At 39.7% G+C, this 25,119-nt stretch overlaps 2 protein-coding genes across 2 annotated transcripts; one reads left to right on the top strand and one right to left on the bottom strand.

Moving 5' to 3' along the window:
- Window positions 1-2,238: 2,238 nt before the first annotated feature.
- LOC141402998 (uncharacterized) lies at window positions 2,239-11,331 on the top strand. The gene is made up of 5 exons (XM_073985130.1): window positions 2,239-2,268; window positions 2,357-2,408; window positions 2,471-2,757; window positions 2,820-3,061; window positions 11,183-11,331. The coding sequence occupies exons 1-5, from the start codon at window positions 2,239-2,241 to the stop codon at window positions 11,304-11,306; spliced, it is 735 nt and encodes a 244-aa protein (XP_073841231.1). The 3' UTR covers window positions 11,307-11,331.
- A 10,528-nt stretch (window positions 11,332-21,859) lies between these two features.
- Window positions 21,860-22,768, bottom strand: LOC141402420 (uncharacterized). Its single transcript, XM_073983643.1, has 2 exons — window positions 22,651-22,768; window positions 21,860-22,583 (listed from the first exon to the last, which is right to left on the bottom strand). Exons 1-2 carry the CDS (start codon window positions 22,735-22,737, stop codon window positions 22,005-22,007), a joined length of 666 nt encoding a protein of 221 aa, XP_073839744.1. The 5' UTR covers window positions 22,738-22,768; the 3' UTR covers window positions 21,860-22,004.
- Window positions 22,769-25,119: the final 2,351 nt, after the last annotated feature.

Below are 25,119 nucleotides of genomic sequence, written 5' to 3'. Positions count from 1 at the left end.
CGCCTCCGGTTTTAAACAGCTCGCCTGGTAAGCCATCGGCTCCTGCTGCTTTATTATTCTTCAGCCGGTTGATTGCTGTTTTGACCTCATCTTGGCCGAGCGGTATACATTCTATACCATCTTCTGGGATTGGATCTGTGGTATCATCGTCGTCTTCGCTGTATTGGATACCAGCAGATTGGAGAAATGTTCCTTCCATATCCTGAGCACGCTATCTGTATCTGTTACCAGATTACCTTGCTGGTCTCTACAGAAGGATGTGCCTGTACCAAAGCCATCTGTTTGATGTTTCACTCTTTGGTAGAATTTTCGGACTTCATTCTGCCTCCTGTACATCTCGATTTTTTCACACTCCCGCTTTTCCATTTCTCTCTTATTCTTGCGGAAAAGACGTTTCTCTTCTCTCCTTTTCTCCCGATATCTCTTTCGTGCGCTACGCGTTGCTACTGATTGTAAAGTAGCCCTATATGCCGCATTTTTCTCTTCGGTAGCAGCACGACAGTCCTGATCATACCATGAATTCCTTTGTGGAGGTCTCTGGTATCCAAGTATAGATTTTGCGGCTGTTTGCATGGAGTGGGCAATATTTCGATATCCAACTTCCGTGCTTAATTTGCAACGTTTAGACGGGTATGTACCCTTGCTATCAGCCTCATACCATTGTCAGATGTTTCACTGTGGAGACTGAAATTCCCGACTGTTGGGCCAAGATACTCTCCTTTCCAATTTTGGCATTAAAATCGCCTAGAATAATTTTAATGTCATGGGCAGGGCAACGGTCATATGTTTCTTCTAAGCGCTCGTAAAATATATCTTTGGTCTGTTCGTCCTTTTCTTCAGTGGGAGCATAAGCGCAAATAAAGCTGATGTTGAAGAATTTAGCATTTATTCGAATTGCAGCAAGTCTTTCATTCACTGGGGTGAAGCTGGATACCAGATGTTTTATTCTCCGACTAACTACAAATCCGCAACAAAACTCATGCTTTACGTCATGGCAGCTATAATACAGTGCGACACCTTTAGGTGTTGTTGTGAAGCCTTTCCCAATCCATCGTATTTCCTGTATGGCAGTAATATCGGCGTTGTACTTTTCAAGTACGTCTGCCAAAGCGAAGACTGCACCATCTCTATAAAGAGTGCGATCATTCCAGGTGCAGATTCGCAGATCATGGTCCTTAAAACGTTTGCGGGGTTCGTCAACTTTAGAGGGATTCGTTTTTCTTTTCTTTCGTTTTTTCATAGTAGGCTGTTTTTTCTAGGGGAGGGTTACTAACCCAACGCCCAAACCCAAGTTTTTAACGTTCTTATTGGTGAACGCGCGGCACATGTTAGCTCACTACCTTTAACGGGTGTTAAAGGCAGTTCCCCAGGTGACACCACGGGGAGGTCAGTGTCCACTTGAGATGAAAGAGGGACCAAGATAAATCCTGGGCTTTGCCATGTTAAAACCGGTCACGACCGTTCCTTGGTATCTTCCATCCCCTACGTCACCTACATCATCATCATCATAGTCCTCTGAAAATAAAAAAATAGTTATTAAAAAATGTGTTTGTATCTACCCTAATGTATACACATACGCAATTTATAATTAGAGCGGGCAAACATTCTGGTAAATAGCACAAATCTAACTGTCTAGAAGAAAAAAACGTGAAATACATACCACCCCTTTCTAGGCAAGATAAATAAATGTCAATACATTTCACTTTTGTTGAACGAACAACGGCAATTACACCAACAACTTTTTATGACAACAACAAAAATTATTTGTTTATCTTTATAATAATCAGATATAATCAAAAATCAAGGTAAACAATTTCTTTGAATTTTACAATGTGGCAGCCGGCCCAGTCATGTTAATTGGCCGAAATACTTCGTGATTAATCAGTGATTGAGACGCAAGTGAAAAATTAGTGACGGTTAACAGTGCTCAAGAATATTATATTTTTAAAAATTAACATCTAAAATTTTTTCGCGAAAAAAATAATAATATAAAATATTATTTAAAATTAGTTTATTGAAAATGTCGTTGCAGAAATGTTTTCGAATAATTACTGTAATAATATTTATTTCAGATAAATAATATTAATTTTCTTTTTAAAAGAAAAAAAAAAATAATAATTAAAATCTGTTTGTGTTTCATTTATATGTAGCTTCTATTGATACTCTACCGTTCTGGCGAAACAGCAAAAGTCGGAATTTGTGATCTTTGCTTGGCATCGAATAATGTAGCATGTCATAATGAAACTCATTTTTCAACATGTTACAATGGTATGAATACGATTAGAGACTTTCAAATTATTGAATACGAAATAATCGAAAAAAAGACTACAATCATAAATAAATTGTTCTCTTACAGTCGAAGCTACGAGATTCGAAATCTTTTTGTGGTCTCTTTTGGGAATATCAATGTTCCTTTTAAATTAATATCAACCTTTGTATGTAATTAAATTTCCAATCTATTTAATTATAGGTGCAGTTACTACCACAATAACATCATGTCCGGCGGGTCGTGTTTGTACAGCTGATCGACAAATATGTCGGCTGCCGGATGAAGGTTTTACCCCCATTTGTTATGAAGAAAATTGCAATAATTGCGAAGAATCGTATGGTGCATTTACATGCCTCGACCAAACCACATATGGTTATTGTTTTGGTGGATCGAACACACCCTATGTAACCGCCATAAATTCATGTCCACAAGGATATGTTTGTAATACATATTCAAATGACGTTTGTGTGCCAGCTGAAACAAACAGCGTAGGTGTTTCATAATTGTTTCTATTTTTAATACCTTTATTAAAATATTTTTTTTTACTTAGCCATCCTGTTTAATGGTTAGTACTACCAATTCACCTGAGGAATCTACAACTGAGACCACAATAAGTACAACAGAGTCAACGTCAACTCATACCACTACAAGTACAGAGTTGAGTACAACAACATCTATAACACCTTCTCCACCTTCCAGTTCAAGCACAACATCGCCGCTGGATGCAAATACATATTGCAGTCAACTTGGTAAAGCCGGATATTTTAAGACCAGTGATCCAACGTGTCGAGAGTAAGTTTAAGACATCTAAAAAGTTGAAGGGAACTCGGTAACTCCAATATTTAATTGCTAATTTCCATATAACTCTCCCTAATAAACCCATTATTTCGGTTGTGGACGGATTCTCTCTTAGGGGTAGTTTACACTATATGTAAATGTCATATGACATGAAATTTCCCATCGTTATATTTTCGCTAATATGTGCAATATTGGAGATTTTCCTTACGCCATTTACTCTGTGCGTACACACCAGCAAAAATGTAATAAAATTACGTCTTCACATTGCCTGCGTGAGTAGATATGGAATGTTTTTATTTCGTGTCATTTGACATTGATATATAGTGTAAACTACCTCTTAGACTTTTTTATACCATCCCCCTTAATATAGAGGGTATAATTATATTTGCCATTCCGTTTGCAACACATTGAAATATTCATCGGAGACCCTATAAAATAAATATATTCATGATCAGCATAAAATTATAAGTCCGTCCGTCTGTCTATAGAAATCAAGATACAGCTGGAAATTTTTATACCCTCAGCATTTATACTAACGAGGGTATATACATTTTCATACGGGCAAAATGTGCCTCATCGAAATAATGGTTGTAAACTCCAAGTATGTTTGGACGAAATCCGTTTCAGACAATTTGGACTTGATTTATCCATGTCCGTCCGTTTGTCTGTCTGGCTGGCTGGAACGCACGATAACTCTCGAACGGATCAACCGATTCGGTACAAAATTTATCTTTCGTAATATTTTGAAGATGTGTTATATCGGTCCACTCCTTCCGGTACATCCTCCACAAAAGTTCGAAAATGTTCGGAAGGAACTAGCAGATTTGGTCCGTACTTTGCATTTCTACCAGACTAAGATGAGGTTCCAATATGGACTCAATCGGCCCACTCCTTCGGGTACCTCCCACACAAATTTTGGGAAAACTTTGGTTTAGGACCACCTCTCGAATCGCTTTAATTTTATGTTGTAGCAAATTGTGTTCACTGCCCCATATACGACGGTACAAGTTTTATAAGGTGCAAGTCCATACTTTCTGAGAAAATAGGCTGAAAGTTTCAAAAAAAACCCCCTATGAAACCATGTGTGGTGGTGGGAGCGCAAGATAACTCTCGAACGGATCTGCCGATTCGGTCCAAAATTTGGCCTTCGTAATATATTCTCGGGTGCCACCGTGGTGCAATGGTATGCACACCCGCCTTGCACACATAAGGTCGTGGGTTTGATTCCCCGGCCAGGCAACATCAAAACACTTTTCAACGGTGGCAAAATACCCCTCAGTAATGTTGGCGACATTTCCTGAGTATTTCAGCCATGTAAAACTTCTCTACAAAAGTGGTGTCTTAGACACGCCATTCGGACTCGGCGATAAACTGTAGGTCCCATATCATTGAGCTAATATGAATAGGGGTGCACTCATTGATATGAGAGAAGTCTCCCTTGTCCCTTATGGGATGTTTGTGGAACAATTATATATATAATATTTTCTCCAAACTTAGTTTAAGTTCGAAGATAAGCCATTTTGGTCCACTCCTTCAGGTACGCCCCCCACAAGGTTTCGAAAATGTTCGGAAAATTGTGCTCACGATAACTAACTAGGGAGTGGCCGATTTGGTCCATACTTTACCCATCCTAATATATCTACCAGATATAAATCAAGATCGAATATGGACTATAATTGTCCACTCCTTCGGGTACCTCCACACAAAATTTCCACCATATGTAGTGACTGGACGGCACGATAACTCTCGAACTGATCAACAATTTCGTCCAAAATTTAAAAAAAGATCTACTTCTAAAATGGAGTATGTCGATCCATCCCTTCAGTTACTTCCTCTGCATTACTAGTTTATACCCCCAAAAGGGCCACAATATCTAAAACCTCCTTAATACATAATTATTGGGCAAAGTGATTTTGGTTGATGAAGATTTGAACGTGCGAGTTCGGAGGTTATATCTCTGTCGGCAAAGCCGACTGACACTTTTTTACCTGTTAAGATAGAACTTAATAATTTGGTATATTACTAGGATGCTTGGTATTGAAAATGGGCTATATCGGTCCACTTTTTGATATAGCCTCACGATTTTCGGGAGGTACCGTTCTAGCCTTATTATCACACCGAAATGACTGAAATTTGGTATTTACTTTTCGTTTAGCGTGCACAATTTTTCACCTGAAATATGTTGGTATAGTTCCACGCCTTCATAGGGCGCCCATAGAACGGTACTATTTTAACGGTGTATTTTAAAGGTTGTGGCCTCAATTTCCCACCGAAATGGCTGAAATTTGGTATTTAGCCTTCGTTGGGGGAATAACATTTTATACCCTACACCACTATGTGGGGAGGGTATTATAAGTTGGTTTTGGCCAAAAAGTTTGTAACGCATCGAAATAATGGTCGTAGACCCATACTTATATACCAAAATGAATGTCTCGACGAGCTGAGTCGATCTGGCTATGTGTGTCCGTCCGTCCGTCCGTCTGTCCATCTAAACCTTGTAATCACGCTACAGGTCGCAATTTTGATCGGATCGTCACGAAATTTTGGATATTGATGGGGGTCCCGGAGGGGAAGAAGCCTATTGATTTTGGTGATGGTCGGATAATATTTAGGGGCCGGAATGGGCAAAAAACTTATGTGGATAAAAAGACAACGTTTTTTTCCAAAGCGAATATCTTAGCTTCTATACGGGGTATACCAAAAGCAAAACCTGACAATAAAAGTAGAAACCATCACCTTTCTAATGATGTAAAGTAGGTTCTCGTAGGTGATCAAACAACGAAGATATCACAATAGTCGCAAATAAAACCCAAATTTTCATTTTTGCGATTTTAATTATAATGACGAATATCACAGCTTTGGTTGGGGACTTTCCAAAAGCAAAGCCTGGCTATGAAAGTAGAAGATCCCATCTTTACAATGATGTAAACTAGGTCGGCGCAGGTGACCAAATAACGGAGATATCGCAATAGTCGATAATACATCACATTTTTCCACTTTTTTGGAAATCAGGCTACAGGTCGCAATTTTGATCGGATCGTCACGAAATTTTGAGGGTTAATGGGGGTCACACAGATGAAGAAGCCTATTGATTTTGGTGATGGTCGGATAATATTTAGGGATCGTAATGGGCAAAAAACTTATTTGGAGAAAAAGACAACGTTTTTTCCTAAGCGAATATCTCAGCTTCAATATGGGGTATACCGAAAGCAGAACCTGGCCATGAAAGTAGAAAATATCGCCTTTCTAATGATGTAAAGTAGGTTCTCGTAGGTGATCAAACAACGAATATATCGCAATAGCCGCTAATAGAACCCAACTTTTTATTTTTGCGATTTAAATAATAATGACGAATATCACAGCTTCGGTTGGGGATCTTCCAAAAACAAAGTCTGACTATGAAAGTAGAAAATCCCATCTTTACAGTGATGCAAAGTAGGTTGGCGTTGGTGGCCACATAACGGAGATATCACAATAGTCGGCAATACATCCCATTTTTTTGTAATCACGCTACAGGTCGCAATTTTGATCGGATCGTCACGAAATTTTGGGGGCTAATGGGGATCCTACAGAGAAAGAAGCCTATTGATTTTGGCGATGGTCGGATAATATTCAGGGGTCGGAATGGGCAAAAAACTTATTTGGAGAAAAAGTCAACGTTTTATTTCAAAGCGAATATCTTCGCTTCTAAAATGGGCATATCAAAAGCAAAACCTGCTAATAAATATCACCTTTGCAACGATGTTACGTAGGTTGTCGTAGGTGGTCAAACAACGAAGATATCGCAAAAGCCGCTAATAGAACACAACTTTTCATTTTTGCGATTTTAATAATAATGACGAATATCACAGCTTTGGTTCGGGACCTTCCAAGAGCAAAGTCTGACAATGAATGTAAAAAATCCCATCATTACAATGATGTAAAGCAGGTTGGCGTAGGTATCCAAATAACGGAGATATAGTCGGTAACATCCCATTTTTCCACTTTTTTGGAAATCACGCTACAGGTCGCAATTTCAATTGGATCGTCACGAAATTTTGGGTGTTATTGGGGGTCCCACAGAGGAAAAAACCTTTTGATTTTTGATAATGGTCGGATGTTATTCAGGGGTCGGAATGTGAAAAAAAAATATTTGGAAAAAAGACCAACGTTTTATTTCAAAGTTAATATCTCCCTTCTGTAGGAGGTATATCGAAAGCAAAACCTGGCAAGGAAAGTAGAAAATATCACTTTTACAACGATGTGAAGTAGGTTGTCATAGGTGGTCAAACAACAGAGATATCGCAATAGTCGGTAATGCATCCCTTTTGTCATTTTTGTACAATCACACTGCGAAATTTTGATCGGACCCTCACGAAATTTTTGGGTTGATGGGGGTCTAACAGAGAAAGAAGCCTATTGATGGTTGGCATACATCCCACTTTTCCATTTTTTATTTGGGTTGTACTGTCGATGCACTTAAATGCGTTTCAAAAACATTGACCTGTGTTAATGAAGACATTCAGAGCAAAGGCGCTAAGCTATCCGAATTTTAATATTTTGAATTTTATTAGTCAAAAGCTTATGAACAGGGGTAGTGGTGTAGGGTATCACATAGTCGGCCCCGACCCGACTATAGCCTTGGCTCACTTGTTTCACCTGAAATTTGTCGGTATAGTTCCACGCCCTTTTTATAGCCGCCATAGAACTGTACGCCTCCCGAAAATCGGGAGGTACCGTTATATGGGGGCTATACTAAAACATGTTGACAATTTTTGGTGGAGAAGTTTTGTGACCACTGGGAACCTTAATTTTTAAACCCTCCACCATAGTATGGAGGGTATATTAATTTTGTCATTCCGTTTGTAACACATCGAACTAATCATATAAACTATAAACTATATATATTCTTGATCAGGATAAAATTCTAAGACGATATAGCAATGTCCGTTTGTCCGTCCGTCTGTCCGTCTGTTGTAATCACTCTAGCGTCCGCAATAATTGAGATAGAGGGTCTTTTTTCCATAGGCAGGTCAAGTTCGAATATGGGCTATATCGGTCCACTCTTTGGTATAGCCCCCATATAACGGTACCTCCGGATTAGAGGTATTTTGACGTTCTTCGCCACATTTGCAGACCGAATTAGCTATAATTTGGCACTTAGAGTTCCTAGTGATCAACAACCTTATTTCCCAAAGGATATGGGCATAGGTCCATGTTTTGGCATAGTCCCCATATAACGGTACCTCCCGATTTTCGGTATTTTGAGAATTTTAGCCACAATTTTTAACCGAACTATCTGCAATTTGACATTTGAGGTTCTCAGTGGTCATGAAACATCTCCACGAAACATCGTCAACATAGGTTCATGTTTTTGTATAGCCCCCATATATCGGTACATCCCGATTTCCGGTATTTTGAGAATTTTAGCTACAATTTTTAACCGAACTAGCTGTAATTTGCCATTTGAGGTTCTCAGTGGTCATAAAATATCTCCACCAAACATCGTCAGCATAGGTCCATGTTTTGGAATAGTCCCCATATAACGGTACCTCCCGATTTTCGGTATTTTGAGAATTTTAGCCACAATTTGTAACCGAACTATCTGCAATTTTACATTTGAGGTTCTCAGTGGTCATGAAACATCTCCACCAAACATCGTCAACATAGGTCCATGTTTTGGTATGGCCCCCTTATAACCGTACCTCCCGATTTTCGGTATTTTGAACATTTCAGTTACAATTTTTAACCGAACTAGCTGTAATTTAACATTTGAGGTTCTCAGTGGTCATGAAACATCTCCAGTGGTCATGAAACATTGTCAACATAGGTCCATGTTTTGGTATAGCCCCCATATAACGGTACCTGCCGATTTTCGGTATTTTGAGAATTTTAGCCACAATTTGTAACCGAACTATCTGCAATTTGACATTTGAGGTTCTCAGTGGTCATGAAACATCTCCACCAAACATCGTCAACATAGGTCCATGTTTGGTGTAGCCCCCATATAACAGTACCTCCCGATTTTCGGTATTTTGAGCATTTCAGTTACAATTTTTACCGAACTAGCTTTAATTTGACATTTGAGGTTCTCAGTGGTCATGAAACATCTCCACGAAACATCGTCAACATAGATCCGTGTTTTGGTATAGTCCCCATATAACGGTACCTCCCGATTTTCGGTATTTTGAGAATTTTAGCCACAATTTGTAACCGAACTATCTGCAATTTGACATTTGAGGTTCTCAGTGGTCATGAAACATCTCCACCAAACATCGTCAACATAGGTCCATGTTTGGTGTAGCCCCCATATAACGGTACCTCCCGATTTTCGGTATTTTGAGAATTTTAGCTACAGTTTTTAACCGAAATAGCTGTAATTTGACATTTGAAGTTCTCAGTGGTCATAAAACATCTCCAACGAAACATCGTCAACATAGATCCATGTTTTGTTTTTCAGCTGTAATTATCGGTATTTTGAGAATTTTAGCTACAATTCTATTCAAAATAATCGTCAATATAGGTCCATGTTTTGGTATATCCCCCCATATAACTGTACCTCCCGATTTTCGGGAATTTTCAGTGGTCACGAAATTTCTTCACTAAAATTGGTCAACATGGGTCCATTTTTTAGGGTCTACATTGTTTTGATGAAACTACCCTTAATTTGACTCTTGAAGTTCCCTGCAGCTATAAAACTTGTCCGCCAAAAAATTTAAAGATAGGTTGACTCTTTGATATAGCCAAGTAGGTGGTACCTTTTACCTAGCTGAACACATTTTTTTTAGATTGGATTAGATAACACTGTGCAACAAAATGGAGGTTAAAGTCTGGGGCACGGAAAATTCCTCTTGGGGAAGAAAGGCCTTGGTGAGTATATTATGAACCCCGAAGGACAGATCCGCGGTGAGTCGAAACTCCGCGTTATGGCGTGATAAAATTTTTGTTAGAGACCCTGTGGGCCATCAGGAATTAGCGTTATATCTTTGTTCACTGTTGCTTAAATTCTCTACAAAAACACCAAACAAAGATATAATACTAATTCATGATGGCTTACAGGGTCTCTTGCAAAAACTTCATCACGCCATAACGCGGAAGTTCGACTCACGGCGCATCTGTCCTTCGGGGTTTTTAATATAAACACACCAACATTTGTGGCCCAACATTTGTGTTCACAGTATAATTTAAGCAATAGTGGGAGGCAGTAGGAGTCTATCCATTGTCGAAAAGTTGTTTCACCTAAAATTGTGAAAGGACCCTAATTATTCCATTTTAATTAAGACTATTTTACTTAATGACTTTTTACTTGTTAAATTACAGGTAGTTCGGTCAAAATGTAGCTAAAATACTAAAAATATCGAAAGTCGGGTGCTACTGTTATATGGGGGCTATACAAAAACATGGACCTATGTTGACAATTGTTAGTGGAGAAGTTTTGTGACCACTGGTAACTTCAAACGGCAAATAACAGGTACTTCGGTTAAAAATTGTAGCTAAAATCCTCAAAATACCGAAAATCGGGATGTACCGTTATTTGGGGGCTATACCAAAACATGGAACTATGTTGACAGTTTTCGGTGGAGATGTTTTGCGACCACTGGGAACGCCAAACGTGAAATTACAAGTAGTTTGATCAAAAAAGGCCTAAAATGCCGAAAATCGGGAGGTACCGTTTTATGGAGGCTATACCAGAACGTGGGCCGTATAGCCCATCTTCGAACTTGTCCTGGCTATGGAAAAAAGACACTAGGGTGCAAAAATATAGCGCTCTAGCTCAATTATTGCGAACGCTAGAGTGATTACAGCAGACGGACAGACGGACATGGCTAGATCGTCTAAGACGATCGCACGATAACTGTTGAAAGGATCAAGCGATTGGGTCCAAAATTTGGTCTTCGTAATACTTTGTCTAAATGTAGTTTAAATTCGAAAATGTTTAACTTCGAAAATGTTGGTTGCTAATACCGGCTCTTCACAAATGAATATTTCAATTCACACAAGCTGAGGGTATATCTCTGTCGGCAAAGCCGACTGATACTTTCTTACTTATTTTTAATTCTATTAATTTTGTGTCATTATAAAAACAAATACATAAGTAATATTCTTAAAAAATAACATGTTTCTTATCTTTTCCAGATACGTTTATTGTTACTTATTGTCTGGACAATATCTTGGCTGGTATTATTACTGTAACGGCTACTTCAACGAAGTATCCGGGAAATGTCAGGCAGAAAGACCATCAGATTGCCAAGAACAATAACAGTCAACGTGTACAAATGCAAAGTTATGACACAATACTTTGGTTTAATTGCAGAAAAATATTTCTTGAAGCGATCAAAATATATTCCAGATGGACAGAACTTCACTAAACATTGTACAAAGCGAAGCAGATGATAACTTGAATATTTAGGAATTAATTGTTAAGAAAATGTATTTAATAAAGAAAACATATTTACTTACATATAAAAGATGGACCGATGTTATACGTGAACCACATCTAAATATCAAACATTTTACTGCATATGATTTAGTATTTCTCAACTGCAGGTTACCTCTCTCAAATTGAACCATGGAAAGATACACACTCGAACAACGAGTTAAAGTTATTCAGGCTTATAATGAAAATGGGCGTTGAAATCGGAACTTTTGCAGAGGATGTACGTACAGGAATTTACCATTTTTTTGGTCGTTTAGTTAGTCATTGCAGGATTTTTTACAGCTTTTAGACCATTACGTCAGGAAGCACGGACTTGTCCACTAATTCTAAAATTATATATTTATATTATAAATCAGAACCACAATGACAGCCTTATATAAAGGTTTTAAAGCAATTTTCGAACAGGTCTTTTGCTGTATCTAAGCTAAAAATTTTGAACTTTTGTGTGGAAGGGAGGAGTTAACTGGAAATTTGATTTAATTTCGGCGATATTTTGCGGTGTACCAAGGTTGGATCAGCGTCATTAATTTTGACAGTAATCGTGCCACCAGCCATTTTAGTTGATCACCGTCAGATTATTTAGAGCTTCTGGACCCTGTAAGACATGATGGACTTGCTCACAAAACACATTATATTGCTGTAAACAGAATCACGAGTTACCTTCGGTAAAAATGTAAAAACGTTCTTAAACTGTACTTAAGCTAAATTTTTTAACTTTTGTCAGGGATGTTTGGACCAAATCGGTTGATCCATTCGAGAGTTATTATGCGCACCATCCAGACAAACAGGGTAAATCTACTTGAAATTGTCTAAAATGGATTTCTCGTATCCCTGTACCATATTTTGAGGAGTTTTTACCTTAGCTTAGATACAATTTTAATTATAAGGTGATTCAATATAAAACCAGTAAGGAAAGGATCAAAGTCGGGCGGGGCCGACTATATAATACCCTACACCACTGTGAATATGTAAAATATAAATCGGAGCTATATCCAGATCTTAACCGATTTTGTTATAATTTGGCACATTTATTTCCAGACCGAATTCAGTCACACATTCCAAATATCATTGAAATCGGACTTATATATCGTGTTTGGAGCTGAAAATACACGAAATCGGCCGAAAATATATATGGGTGCTATATCCAAATCTGAACCGATTTCGATATAATTAAGCACATTTATTTCTAGACTGAATTCGGTCACACATTCCAAATTTCATAAAAATCGGAAATATATAGCGTGTTTGGTACAGAAAATACGTGAAATCGGCCGAAAATATATATGGGAGCTATATCCAAATCGGAACCGATTTCGATATAATTTGGCAAACTTATTTCTAGACCGAATTCAGTCAAACATTCCAAATTTCATCAAAATCGGACGTATATAGCGTGTTTGGTGCAGCAAATACGTGAAATCGGGCGAACATATATATGGGAGCTATATCCAAATCTGAACCGATTTCGATATAATTTGGCTCAATTTAAGTGTCGAAATTTCGTGGCCACTGGGAACCACATATGTAAAATTTCAGCTAGTTCAAGCAAAAAATGTGGCTAAGATCCCTAAAATACCTTAAATCGGGAGGTATCGTTATATGGGGACTATACCGAACCGTGGACCTATCTTGACAATTTTTAGTGGAGCAATTTCGCGGCCATTGAGAACCTCAAATGTAAAATTTCAGCTAGTTTGGGCAAAAAATGTGGCTAAGATCCATAAAATACCTTAAATCGGGAGGTATCGTTATATGGGGACTATACCGAACCGTGGACCTATCTTGACAATTTTTAGTGGAGCAATTTCGCGGCCATTGGGAACCTCAAATGTAAAATTTCAGCTGGTTTGGGCAACAAATGCGACTAAGATCCTTAAAATACCTTAAATCGGGAGGTACCGTTATATGGGGGCTATACCAAAACTTGGACCGATATAGCCCATCTTCGAACTTGATCTTCCGACGGCTAAAAAAATGGTATTCCCCAATTTTCAGCGAAATCGGTCAACAAATGCGGCCTGTATGTTGCGAACGGACGGACGGACGGACATGCATAAATCGACTCAGAAAGTGATTCTATGTATATCCCTAGAAGGAACTATGGGTCTATCTTGCTTCCTTTTGTATGTTACATACAAATGCACTAACACATAATACCCCTTACCACATAGTGCTCTAGGGTATAAAAATGGCGGCGGTTTGTTCGATGCTAGGGGTAGGTAAGTCGACTTTCGATTGATCGTTTGCTTGACAAAATTATAAAAATCGTAATCGACTTTTGTCTGTGGGGAAAATCGATTATCTTGTGATTGATTTTCGAGTTTGCCCATAGATTGTTGACTTGGCGGTTTAACACTTTTACAGTTTCAAAATAAAACTCGGAAATCGACGAAAAGTCGATTATTATCGATTTTCTGCGGTTATAAAAAAATCGAAGTCGAGTTTTAAGATCACTGAAATAATCGCTAGTCCGAAAATCCGCATTTTTAGTTTTAGACCAAAGTCGAAAAATCGATTGTTGCTTTCCATTACCTATCTCTATTCGGTACCGGATTGACCCGGAACCAAAGAACACTTTTGTTCGGGCCAGCGGCTGCCACCTCAGTGTACACATGCCGGAGTCTTTTGGTCCGTGCCCCATTTTCACCCCATTTTCTCCTATTTTTACGAATTTCTTAAGGCTAAGACTCATTAGGGTATTTAAAAAGAATAGCACACCCTAGTCGGTCCATAAAATACTCGAAAAATAAGCATAAATGGGGTGAACAAAATGCATGAGGCGTGAAGTGAGAGGTGAAGTGTGTCTTAGAACATATCGATATATGTTCTCGGTTTGTCACATCTGCATCCACCACACTCAACGTTCGGTGATATGCAATAGATACCGGGAGTGGGTGCATCTCAATGATTGTTGCATGCTGAGTGAACACAGCCCCCAGTGAGCCGTGTTGTCGTCAAAATACGCAACAACCCCCAGTACCCCCAACAGCAGCCGCACACGCAGCACTTAACACCAGCCGTTTTTGTTCCAATCCCTAAACTACATCCTGTTTTTTTTTTATTTAATTACAATGGACTCCGAGGTGAGATAGAGGAAATAGAGGAAATAATGAGTCGGAAGAACATCACGGTCGCGGCGGTGCAGGAAACCAAGCTCAACAACAATTGCAGCTTACAGCGTTGTGATGATGGTACTGAGGTAGGATCGCACCAAAAAGTGGATGTGGGGGATTAGCTATCATATTACACCAGTCTGTTCAATACAGACATATCTCGCTTGAGCCTAGCTCTAATTACCCGTACATGGAATATAGGGAGGTAGCAGTGAGGTGTGAAACTACCGCCAGTTTATAGTCCCGACATTACGGTCTGATCTTTGGGGACTTATGCTCATCATAAGTTGTGGCATTCGGTCCTCGGAAACGATCAGAGGGGTATAATGCTGGTTAAACAGATTGATAGCTCTACTTTTTGCACGGTCAATGAGGAGGGCCCTACCAGAATTAGTGGAGATTGTTCGCCAGTTCGCCAGATATAACACCATCGTATCACCTGATCTGACAAATGACGTCACCTGCCAACCCGGCATTTCTCCTGCTTGTATCGGACCATTTTCATATAATTGCCCCCTTCAGCAGACCGCCCAATTTCCCCAACTTTGAACACCGCACTTTCATCAATCATGGTAATGCTAATTGGAACAGTTTCAGAGAGTTCACTAATCACTGCTTCATAGATCTGACCAACCCTTCTGATGTTCGGGTTACAGGAAGGACGCAAAGTAGCATGATAAGCTTCGTCGCGCCAACCCCAGTGACCCCAGATTCATGCAGCTGACACTGGAAGTTAACAGGTTGGTCGGTGAGCATACGCGGAACAAGTGGTTGAATCATCTTAAGAGTTGCAACATTGGAGCCGGAATAAATGAAATGTGGGCAATGGTTAAGTCACTCTAGAACCCTGGAAACAAGGAGGGTAGGAACTCAGTCACGTTTGGCGACGATACGAAAGTTTTTTCAAGTTTGTTGAGCACCCCGGGATTGGCAGGTCGAAGAGAAGAGTATTACGACGCATTAGATCTCCTCCTGTCGAGGATGAACACCACAATTTACAAAGGATGATGTTGGGAGTAGGGCCCTGATGGAATTTCAATGGTAATGCTGAAACAGCTGGATGTGCCGTGACTCGAGTACCTCACTAAAGTTGTCAACCCAAATCGTTCCCGAAGTCTGGAAAATGAATATGGTGGTCCTGCTGCTGAAACCAGGCAAGGATGCCAGCAAAGGTGAATCGTACAGAACGATTTGGCTTTTGTCGCCAGTAGCAACGACCCTTGAAGCATTAGTCCTCCCCAGTGTCAGTAATAGCTATCTAGTTGTCGATCATCAACATGGGTTTCGTAAGCAGTACAGCACGACAACAGCGACCAACCAGAGCAAGCCGTGTAATAAAACATTGATGGTGCCGCATGGATATTCAATTATATGTGTGGACGCCAATTGTACATGGATTCCAGGAACAAGAAGTCCAACCCCCCTTAGAGTGGAACGGGGAGTTTTCCAAGATGGGGAGATATCTCCGAAAATGTTTAACTTCTACCCCTCCTGCATTCCGTTCCCTCCAGACGGCATTGGAATCGTAACGTAAGTGGATTATTGTACGATCTTGGTGTCAGATACCTTCCCTGAAAGGCTGAACTACTATTTGACTGACCTTACCACCTTTTTCCACGCGAGTAATATGCAAATATCCGCCACTTAATCTACGGCCACTCTGTTCACCACATGGAAGGAAGAAGTGAAAACAGAGTTGAATGTCACGATCGATGATAGCAGAATTCTGACTACAAACTAACACAAGATCGCAAAGATCCCATTCGACAGCATGTTCATGTCGTCCGCGATATCTGCGACAAGTTAATATGTAGGAACAAGTCCTCAAGTCCCTATACGGTAGCACTTGGGGTACAAATAAAGAAAGAGTATTGATCCCATATAATGCGATTGTTATGTCTGTGGTAAGCTATACGGCGCCAGTATGGTCCGCGAATACACAATGTCATGCTTTCGTTGCAGTACTTGCTTGGGTGTAACCGTGAGAGCCCATAAAGGGCAGGTCAAACGTTACAAGAGAGAAACCCTAGAACAATATGTCTATCAAACAAGTTTTAATAGATGCCATAAACAACTATCATGTGAATGCGGTCCTCGGGGAACATCCCCCATTAGCTGGCACGACAAACCAGAATAGTTTTGTCCCATCTACGCTCGTCTAAATTCCTATAGAGCAAGGATCGATGACACCGTGTAAAACATCTGACCTGTAAGCGGCGCGGGCCCGCACGACGTACTACATCTTTTCAATTGCCTTGCCAAACCTACTACACTAACTCCAGTAGATCTGTGTTTACATCCCATCGAAGCAGCCACATTCCAGAGCTATATTAAGCAAACAAATGAAATTTCAAAAATAAAATAAAAACACTGTTACAGCAATAATAGATCCTCACAGGATGAACCCGTCTAACACATTATGTAGCCCTTCGGCGATTGTTTGATCTTTCCTATCATTCAATTTGACCGCAACCAACTTAATTTGTATGTGTTCATTATTGAGGACCACGGCCGTCAAATTGCATGCTGTACGCTTTCACCCGAGCAGATTTCTTCTAGATAGTCTTGTTGATTCCTGACAGACAAGGGATTGGGATTTCAATCTTCTTCTTTTCCGCTAACTCCTTGAGGAGCATAGGACCTCAGAGGTTTCTGAAACACTGTCTAAACATGAAGTTCTCTTCCATGTTTTTGATGACAACATTTGTTAGAATTTCTTCTTTGCTTGTGAGCACAAGGAAGGGCTTAGAGAGCCTGGCACTCAACAACGACTAAGCACGAGCGTAAACCTCTTGTATGTAGACCCTATTCCCCCATGTACTTCAAGTTGGCTCTTACAGATATTTTAGTAGCGTTGCAGGTATTTCTTCCATGCAACGGATTAGGGTTATACCGCCCATGGTCGGTCGCCTGAGCCTCGTTTGCAAGTCACAAGTCGTCAGTGGGTAAGGTTGACGTTTGAAAAGGATTGGCTATGCGAAGAAACGCATTATTCGTGCTTGCATCACTCTTCCGATTGTCCTCCTGGGATTTCGATGGCCTTCTCTTTTGACTGGTGGCATAACTTATTTTTTAATAATATTCATAATATTACTTACTTACTTAGCTGGCCCATTACAGAACATTTGTTAGGAGCCTCAACAAAATATTCTTTAAAATATCCACGCCTTGTAGGGAGCCTCAACAAAATATTCTTTAAAATATCCACGCCTTGTAGGGAGCCTCAACAAAATATTCTTTAAAATATCCACGCCTTGTAGGGAGCCTCAACAAAATATTCTTTAAAATATCCACGCCTTGTAGGGAGCCTCAACAAAATATTCTTTAAAATATCCACGCCTTGTAGGGAGCCTCAACAAAATATTCTTTAAAATATCCACGCCTTGTAGGGAGCCTCAACAAAATATTCTTTAAAATATCCACGCCTTGTAGGGAGCCTCAACAAAATATTCTTTAAAATATCCACGCCTTGTAGGGAGCCTCAACAAAATATTCTTTAAAATATCCACGCCTTGTAGGGAGCCTCAACAAAATATTCTTTAAAATATCCACGCCTTGTAGGGAGCCTCAACAAAATATTCTTTAAAATATCCACGCCTTGTAGGGAGCCTCAACAAAATATTCTTTAAAATATCCACGCCTTGTAGGGAGCCTCAACAAAATATTCTTTAAAATATCCACGCCTTGTAGGGAGCCTCAACAAAATATTCTTTAAAATATCCACGCCTTGTAGGGAGCCTCAACAAAATATTCTTTAAAATATCCACGCCTTGTAGGGAGCCTCAACAATTATTCTTTAAAATATCCACGCCTTGTAGGGAGCCTCAACAAAATATTCTTTAAAATATCCACGCCTTGTAGGGAGCCTCAACAAAATATTCTTTAAAATATCCACGCCTTGTAGGGAGCCTCAACAAAATATTCTTTAAAATATCCACGCCTTGTAGGGAGCCTCAACAAAATATTCTTTAAAATATCCACGCCTTGTAGGGAGCCTCAACAAAATATTCTTTAAAATATCCACGCCTTGTAGGGAGCCTCAACAAAATATTCTTTAAAATATCCACGCCTTGTAGGGAGCCTCAACAAAATATTCTTTAAAATATCCACGCCTTGTAGGGAGCCTCAACAAAATATTCTTTAAAATATCCACGCCTTGTAGGGAGCCTCAACAAAATATTCTTTAAAATATCCACGCCTTGTAGGGAGCCTCAACAAAATATTCTTTAAAATATCCACGCCTTGTAGGGAGCCTCAACAAAATATTCTTTAAAATATCCACGCCTTGTAGGGAGCCTCAACAAAATATTCTTTAAAATATCCACGCCTTGTAGGGAGCCTCAACAAAATATTCTTTAAAATATCCACGCCTTGTAGGGAGCCTCAACAAAATATTCTTTAAAATATCCACGCCTTGTAGGGAGCCTCAACAAAATATTCTTTAAAATATCCACGCCTTGTAGGGAGCCTCAACAAAATATTCTTTAAAATATCCACGCCTTGTAGGGAGCCTCAACAAAATATTCTTTAAAATATCCACGCCTTGTAGGGAGCCTCAACAAAATATTCTTTAAAATATCCACGCCTTGTAGGGAGCCTCAACAAAATATTCTTTAAAATATCCACGCCTTGTAGGGAGCCTCAACAAAATATTCTTTAAAATATCCACGCCTTGTAGGGAGCCTCAACAAAATATTCTTTAAAATATCCACGCCTTGTAGGGAGCCTCAACAAAATATTCTTTAAAATATCCACGCCTTGTAGGGAGCCTCAACAAAATATTCTTTAAAATATCCACGCCTTGTAGGGAGCCTTAACAAAATATTCTTTAAAATATCCACGCCTTGTAGGGAGCCTCAACAAAATATTCTTTAAAATATCCACGCCTTGTAGGGAGCCTCAACAAAATATTCTTTAAAATATCCACGCCTTGTAGGGAGCCTCAACAAAATATTCTTTAAAATATCCACGCCTTGTAGGGAGCCTCAACAAAATATTCTTTAAAATATCCACGCCTTGTAGGGAGCCTCAACAAAATATTCTTTAAAATATCCACGCCTTGTAGGGAGCCTCAACAAAATATTCTTTAAAATATCCACGCCTTGTAGGGAGCCTCAACAAAATATTCTTTAAAATATCCACGCCTTGTAGGGAGCCTCAACAAAATATTCTTTAAAATATCCACGCCTTGTAGGGAGCCTCAACAAAATATTCTTTAAAATATCCACGCCTTGTAGGGAGCCTCAACAAAATATTCTTTAAAATATCCACGCCTTGTAGGGAGCCTCAACAAAATATTCTTTAAAATATCCACGCCTTGTTGGGAGCCTCAACAAAATATTCTTTAAAATATCCACGCCTTGTTGGGAGCCTCAAGAAACTGTTCTTTAAAATATCCACGCCTTTTTGGGAGCCTCAAGAAAATATTCTTTAAAATACCCACCTTGTTTGGAGCCTCATGAAAATATTCTTTAAAATATCCACGCCTTGCTGGGAGCCTCAAGAAATTATTCTTTAAAATATCCACGCCTTGTTGGGAGCCTCAAGAAAATATTCTTTAAAATATCGATGCCTAACATTTGTTCCATAAGCCGAACTAAGACAAGATCTCCAATTCTTTCTATTTGTTGCTTTGCTTTTTGGAATACCGCGCCTTGTTGCATCGCGATACGTTTATCTACAGATACACCTCGTGGTTCATACGACGTCGATATTCACCGTCAACGCAGATTGGTCCATAGATCTTTCGAAGAATTTTTCTCTAAAACACACCAAGCACTGCCTTGGTGCACGGGTAGTATCAATGTTTTGTAAAGAGTTGTTTTCGTTTGACGAGATGTGGATTTGTTCTTAAACTGCTTACTTAAGGCAAAGCATCTGTTAGCCAATATAACTCTTCTTTTTATTTTACAACTGATGTTGTTTGTTGTGTTTACGGCGGTGCCGAAGTAGACGAAGTCTTTTACTACTTCAAAATTATAGGAACCAACGTCAACGATTGGTCCGATCTCTATGGACGCATTGCGCGTCGACACCATCAGCTTGGTATTCTCGCCGTTTACCGCCATACCCACTTTAGCAGATCCCCTTTCGACTTTTGCAAAGATATCAGTTTTTCCTTTACAGATCGACCCATGATGTCAATGTCATCGGCATAAGGAAGTAACATATGGCTGTTTGTATATATTGTTCCACTTCTTTTGAGCTTCGCATCTCGTATAAGTTTTTCCAGCAGAATGTTGCATAAACCACACGAGAGGCCGTCTCCTTGTCTAAAACCTCTTTTGGTACTAAACTCTTCAGAGAGATTCTGTCCTATTTTAACTGAGGACCGAGTATCAATGTCATTCTACAAAGCCGAATGAGCTTTGCAGGAATACCAAATTCAGGCATGGCTTGGAATAACTTTTAACGTAGGGGCTGTAAAAGGCTGCTTTATAATCGAAAAAAGGTGGTAGATGTCGATCTGCATCTCCTGGGTCTTCTCCAGGATTTGCCGAAGGGTTAAGAACTGGTCAATGGTGGATTTGCCAGGTCTAAAGCCGCATTGGTATGGCCCGATTATTTCGTTGACCATAGGCTTTAGTCGTTCGCACAGTATCCCTGACACTATCTTGTAGACAATAGGGAGAAGGCGTATACCACTCTCGAGCGCTACGCCTTGTTACTGATTGTAGAGTAGCCTTATATGCCGCATTTTTCTTTTCGGTAGCAGCACTCCTGGTCAAACCATAGATTCCTTAGTTGGGGTCTCGGGTATCCAAGTATGGCAATACTTTGCCATTGTGCTGATATGTTATCGGGACGAGGATTGCTTTGATTAAGCAATTTGGCCAGTTGAGTGGAATATGCTGTGACTATCTGTTGTGATTACAGCTTACCGATGTCTATCTTTCGTGTTGTGTCTGTTCGTAATTTATTCGCTACGTTTAACCGGGTACGCACCTTTGCTGCAATATGGCAGTGGTTCGAGTCTATGTTTGCTCCTCGGAACGAACGTACATCCAACACGCTTGATGAATGTCTCCCATATAGTACAACGTCATCAATTTGATTTCTTGTTTTCTGATCCGGATGCTTAAATCTGGTGGTGCTAACTACCATTTTTTTTTTTGCCTCAGCAAAGTCTGTCAGCCTCATTCCGTTGTCAGATGTTTCATTGTGGAGACTGAATTTCCCGACTGTTGGGCCAAAGATATTCTCCTTCCCAATTTTGGCATTCAAATCGCCTAGAATACCCATTTTTAATAAATAAAAATCAAATTATTTGCACAATGAAGTATTTTTTATTTGTTGCTGAAAAAATGAAATTGAAACTTAATCTAGATAGTAAATATTGTTGATATTGAATAATGAACAATTTTATCAAAGAAAAATTGAAAAAAAGTAAACAATAGGTTTTGTGCTCTTAAACCAATATAGGAGCAGCCAATCGAGCAGGAGCAGAAATAATTTTGGCCGGAGCTGGTGCAATTGCACGAGCTGGGGCAGGGATATAAGTTGTCGAAGGTGCAATCAATCTAGCAGGAGCACTGATGATTGGGGCATTGTATCTGTTGATAACATCCACACGTTGGCTTGAGAAAGCTGAATTCAAAGGAGCTGTAAAAGCGGCAGCGTAGGGTGTAGTGTAGGCAGCAGCGTAGGGTGCAGCATAGCCAGCAGCATAAGGTGCAGTATAGGCAGCAGCATAAGGAGCAGCATAGGCAGCAGAATATGGAGTAGTATATGCAGCGGCAATGGGAGCGGTATAAGCAGAAGCAATTGGAGCTGTATAGGCAGCGGCAATAGGGGCAGCTGCTGAAATTGGAGCTGTATATGCAGCAGCATAAGGTGCCGGATAAGCCAAAGGAGCTGTATAAGCTGCTGCTATTGGTGCTGCTGCTGTGAAAGCTGCAGGTGCTGCAGGAATTGGTGCTGTAGCCACATGAGCATGGTGACCGGGTTCAGCAACAGCCAAAGCCAGAACAGCCAGGAATACAAGGACCTTTAAAGAACAACTCAAAAAATTAAAAAGAATTACATCAGCAAATCCTAAAAAACGAATTCTTTACCAATTTCTGCATGTTTATTGAAAATTTGTCGCCTGAATCGGATGGAAAACTGTTGTTTGTTGTTAACTGATTGTAACTGTTGTGCATAACAATTTGGCCAAAAATTGCAATTTATATAGGCCTGCTCGTACTCACACAGTTTTTTCCGTTGTTGGCATTTTGCCTTTCAGACATCTTGGCAAAACGATTACGATTTGTGTGGCCAAATCTCAAGCGTCATGGTTAATAGTGTCTTAGTTTTATTATTATTTAATTTATTGTTTGTTTTGCTTTTGTTTTTTTTTTATTATTTTTAACTTTTGTAGGTCACCTTCAACTGGCGCAGTTTTAAAATAATTGCAAGTATTGAAAAAATATTCAAATTATTATTATTATTATCAAGGACAGTCTATAACAGGTAAGGTGTGGCCTTTCTCACAAGAAATCCTTTAAAAACAAGACTTGTGTTTCGCTGTAGAAATAATTTGCATGATCGTCCGTTTGGGTCATGACATCTTTCAATAACATTGCCTAAATGTTCAGCCCGGAAGCAACAACTATGTTAGCAGTTGTTAGAGAAAGATGCGGTGCAGACCAATATCTATTTACCAGGTCACGTAAGTAGTACAACAACTCAATTTTGGTCGAAATTTCTCCAAGATGTCATTCACAATAACCAAAAAATTGACAGATTGAAACCACTACGCTGGCGTTTTACGCCACCTCAAATGAACACTGATCTCCCCGTGGTGTCACCTGCCGTTAACGGTAGCTTGGGCTATTAAAAAACGAAAGAAAAGAAAACCAAACCCCTCTTAACCCCAGGTAACGTAATTTGGTGACTATGTGGGTTCGACTCCTTGGCTTTCCTTTTTCACTTTGCAAAAAATAATTTCAGATCATCAAGCTTAACTCTAAACGAGAAAATTAACAAAAATCATTAAAAAAAATGATCTTCGCGCTAAAAAGGCAAAATTTCAAAAAAAAAACCCTCTTAAGTTGACGAACCCCGCAAACGTTTTAAGGACCATGATCTGCGAATCTGCACCTGGAATGTTCGCATACTTTATAGAGAAGGTGCAGTATACGCATGGACAGATGTACTTGAAAAGTACAAAGCCGACATTACTGCCTTACAGGAAATACGATTAATTGGGAAAGGCGTCACAACAACACCTAAAGGTGACACACTGTATTATAGCTGGCATGACACAAAACATGAGTTTGCTTGCGGACTTGTATTTGGTCAGAGGATAAAACATCTGGTCTCCAGCTTCACCTCAGTGAATGAAAGACTCGCTACAATTCGATTAAAAGCAAAATTCTTCAACATTAGCTTTACTTGCGTTCATGCTCCCACCGAAGACAAGAACGAACAGACCAAAGATATGTTTTACGATCGCTTAGAAGAAACTTTTGACCGTTGCCCTGCCCATGACATTGAAATTATTCAAGGCGATTTTAATGCCAAAATTGGAAAGGAGAATATCTTTGGCCCAACAGTCGGGAAATTCAGTCTCCACATTGAAACATCTGACAATGGTATGAGAATGATAGACTTTGCAGCTGCAAAAACATGGTAGTTAGCAGTACCAGATATAAGCATCTCGATATTCATAAAGGCACCTGGCTGTCTCCAGATCAGAAAACAAGAAATCAAATGGATCACGTTGTGATAGATGGAAGACATTCATCGAGCATGTTGGATGTACGATCGTTCCGAGGAGCAAATATAGATTCGGACCACTACCTAGTTGCAGCAAAGGTACGTACCAGATTAAACGTAGCAAACAAAGTGCGAACAGACACAACACGGAAGTTGGACATCGGTAAGCTGCAATCACAACAGATAGCCACTGCATATTCCACTCAACTAGCGGAATTGCTTAATGAAAGCACTCCTCGTCCCGATAACATATCAGCACAATGTCAAGATATTGCCCACTCCATGCAAACAGCCGCAAAATCCATACTTGGATACCAGAGTCCTCCACCAAGGAATCCATGGTATGATCAGGAGTGTCGTGCTGCTACCGAAGAGAAAAATGCGGCGTATAGGGCTACTCTACAATCAGTAGCAAAGTAGCGCACGAGAGAGGTATCGGGAGAAATGGAGAGAAGATAAACGTCTTTTTCGTAGGAAAAAGACAGAAATGGAAAGGCGGGAGTGTGAAAAAAATCGAGATGTACAGGAGCCAGAATTAAGTCCCAAAGTTCTACCAAAGAGTGAATCATCAAACTGATGGTTTTGGTATAGGCGCATTCCTCTTGTAGAGACCAGCAAGATAATTTGTTAAATGATACAGATAGTGTGCTCAGGATATGGAAAGAACATTTTTCCAAACTGTTGGTATCCGATAGTAGCAAAGACGGCGAAGATACCACAGATCCAATCCCAGAAGATGGTATTGAATGTATACCGCCCAGCCAAGATGAGGTAAAGACAGCAATAAACCGGCTGAAGAATAATAAGGCAGCAGGAGCCGATGG

This window comes from Musca autumnalis, unplaced genomic scaffold, assembly GCF_047663935.1.
Source record: "Musca autumnalis isolate F117 unplaced genomic scaffold, ASM4766393v1 scaffold_4, whole genome shotgun sequence".
Classification (NCBI taxonomy): Eukaryota; Metazoa; Arthropoda; class Insecta; order Diptera; family Muscidae; genus Musca; species Musca autumnalis.
Note: the sequence above shows the minus strand (reverse complement) of the source record. Positions and strands in the feature narration are given on the sequence as shown.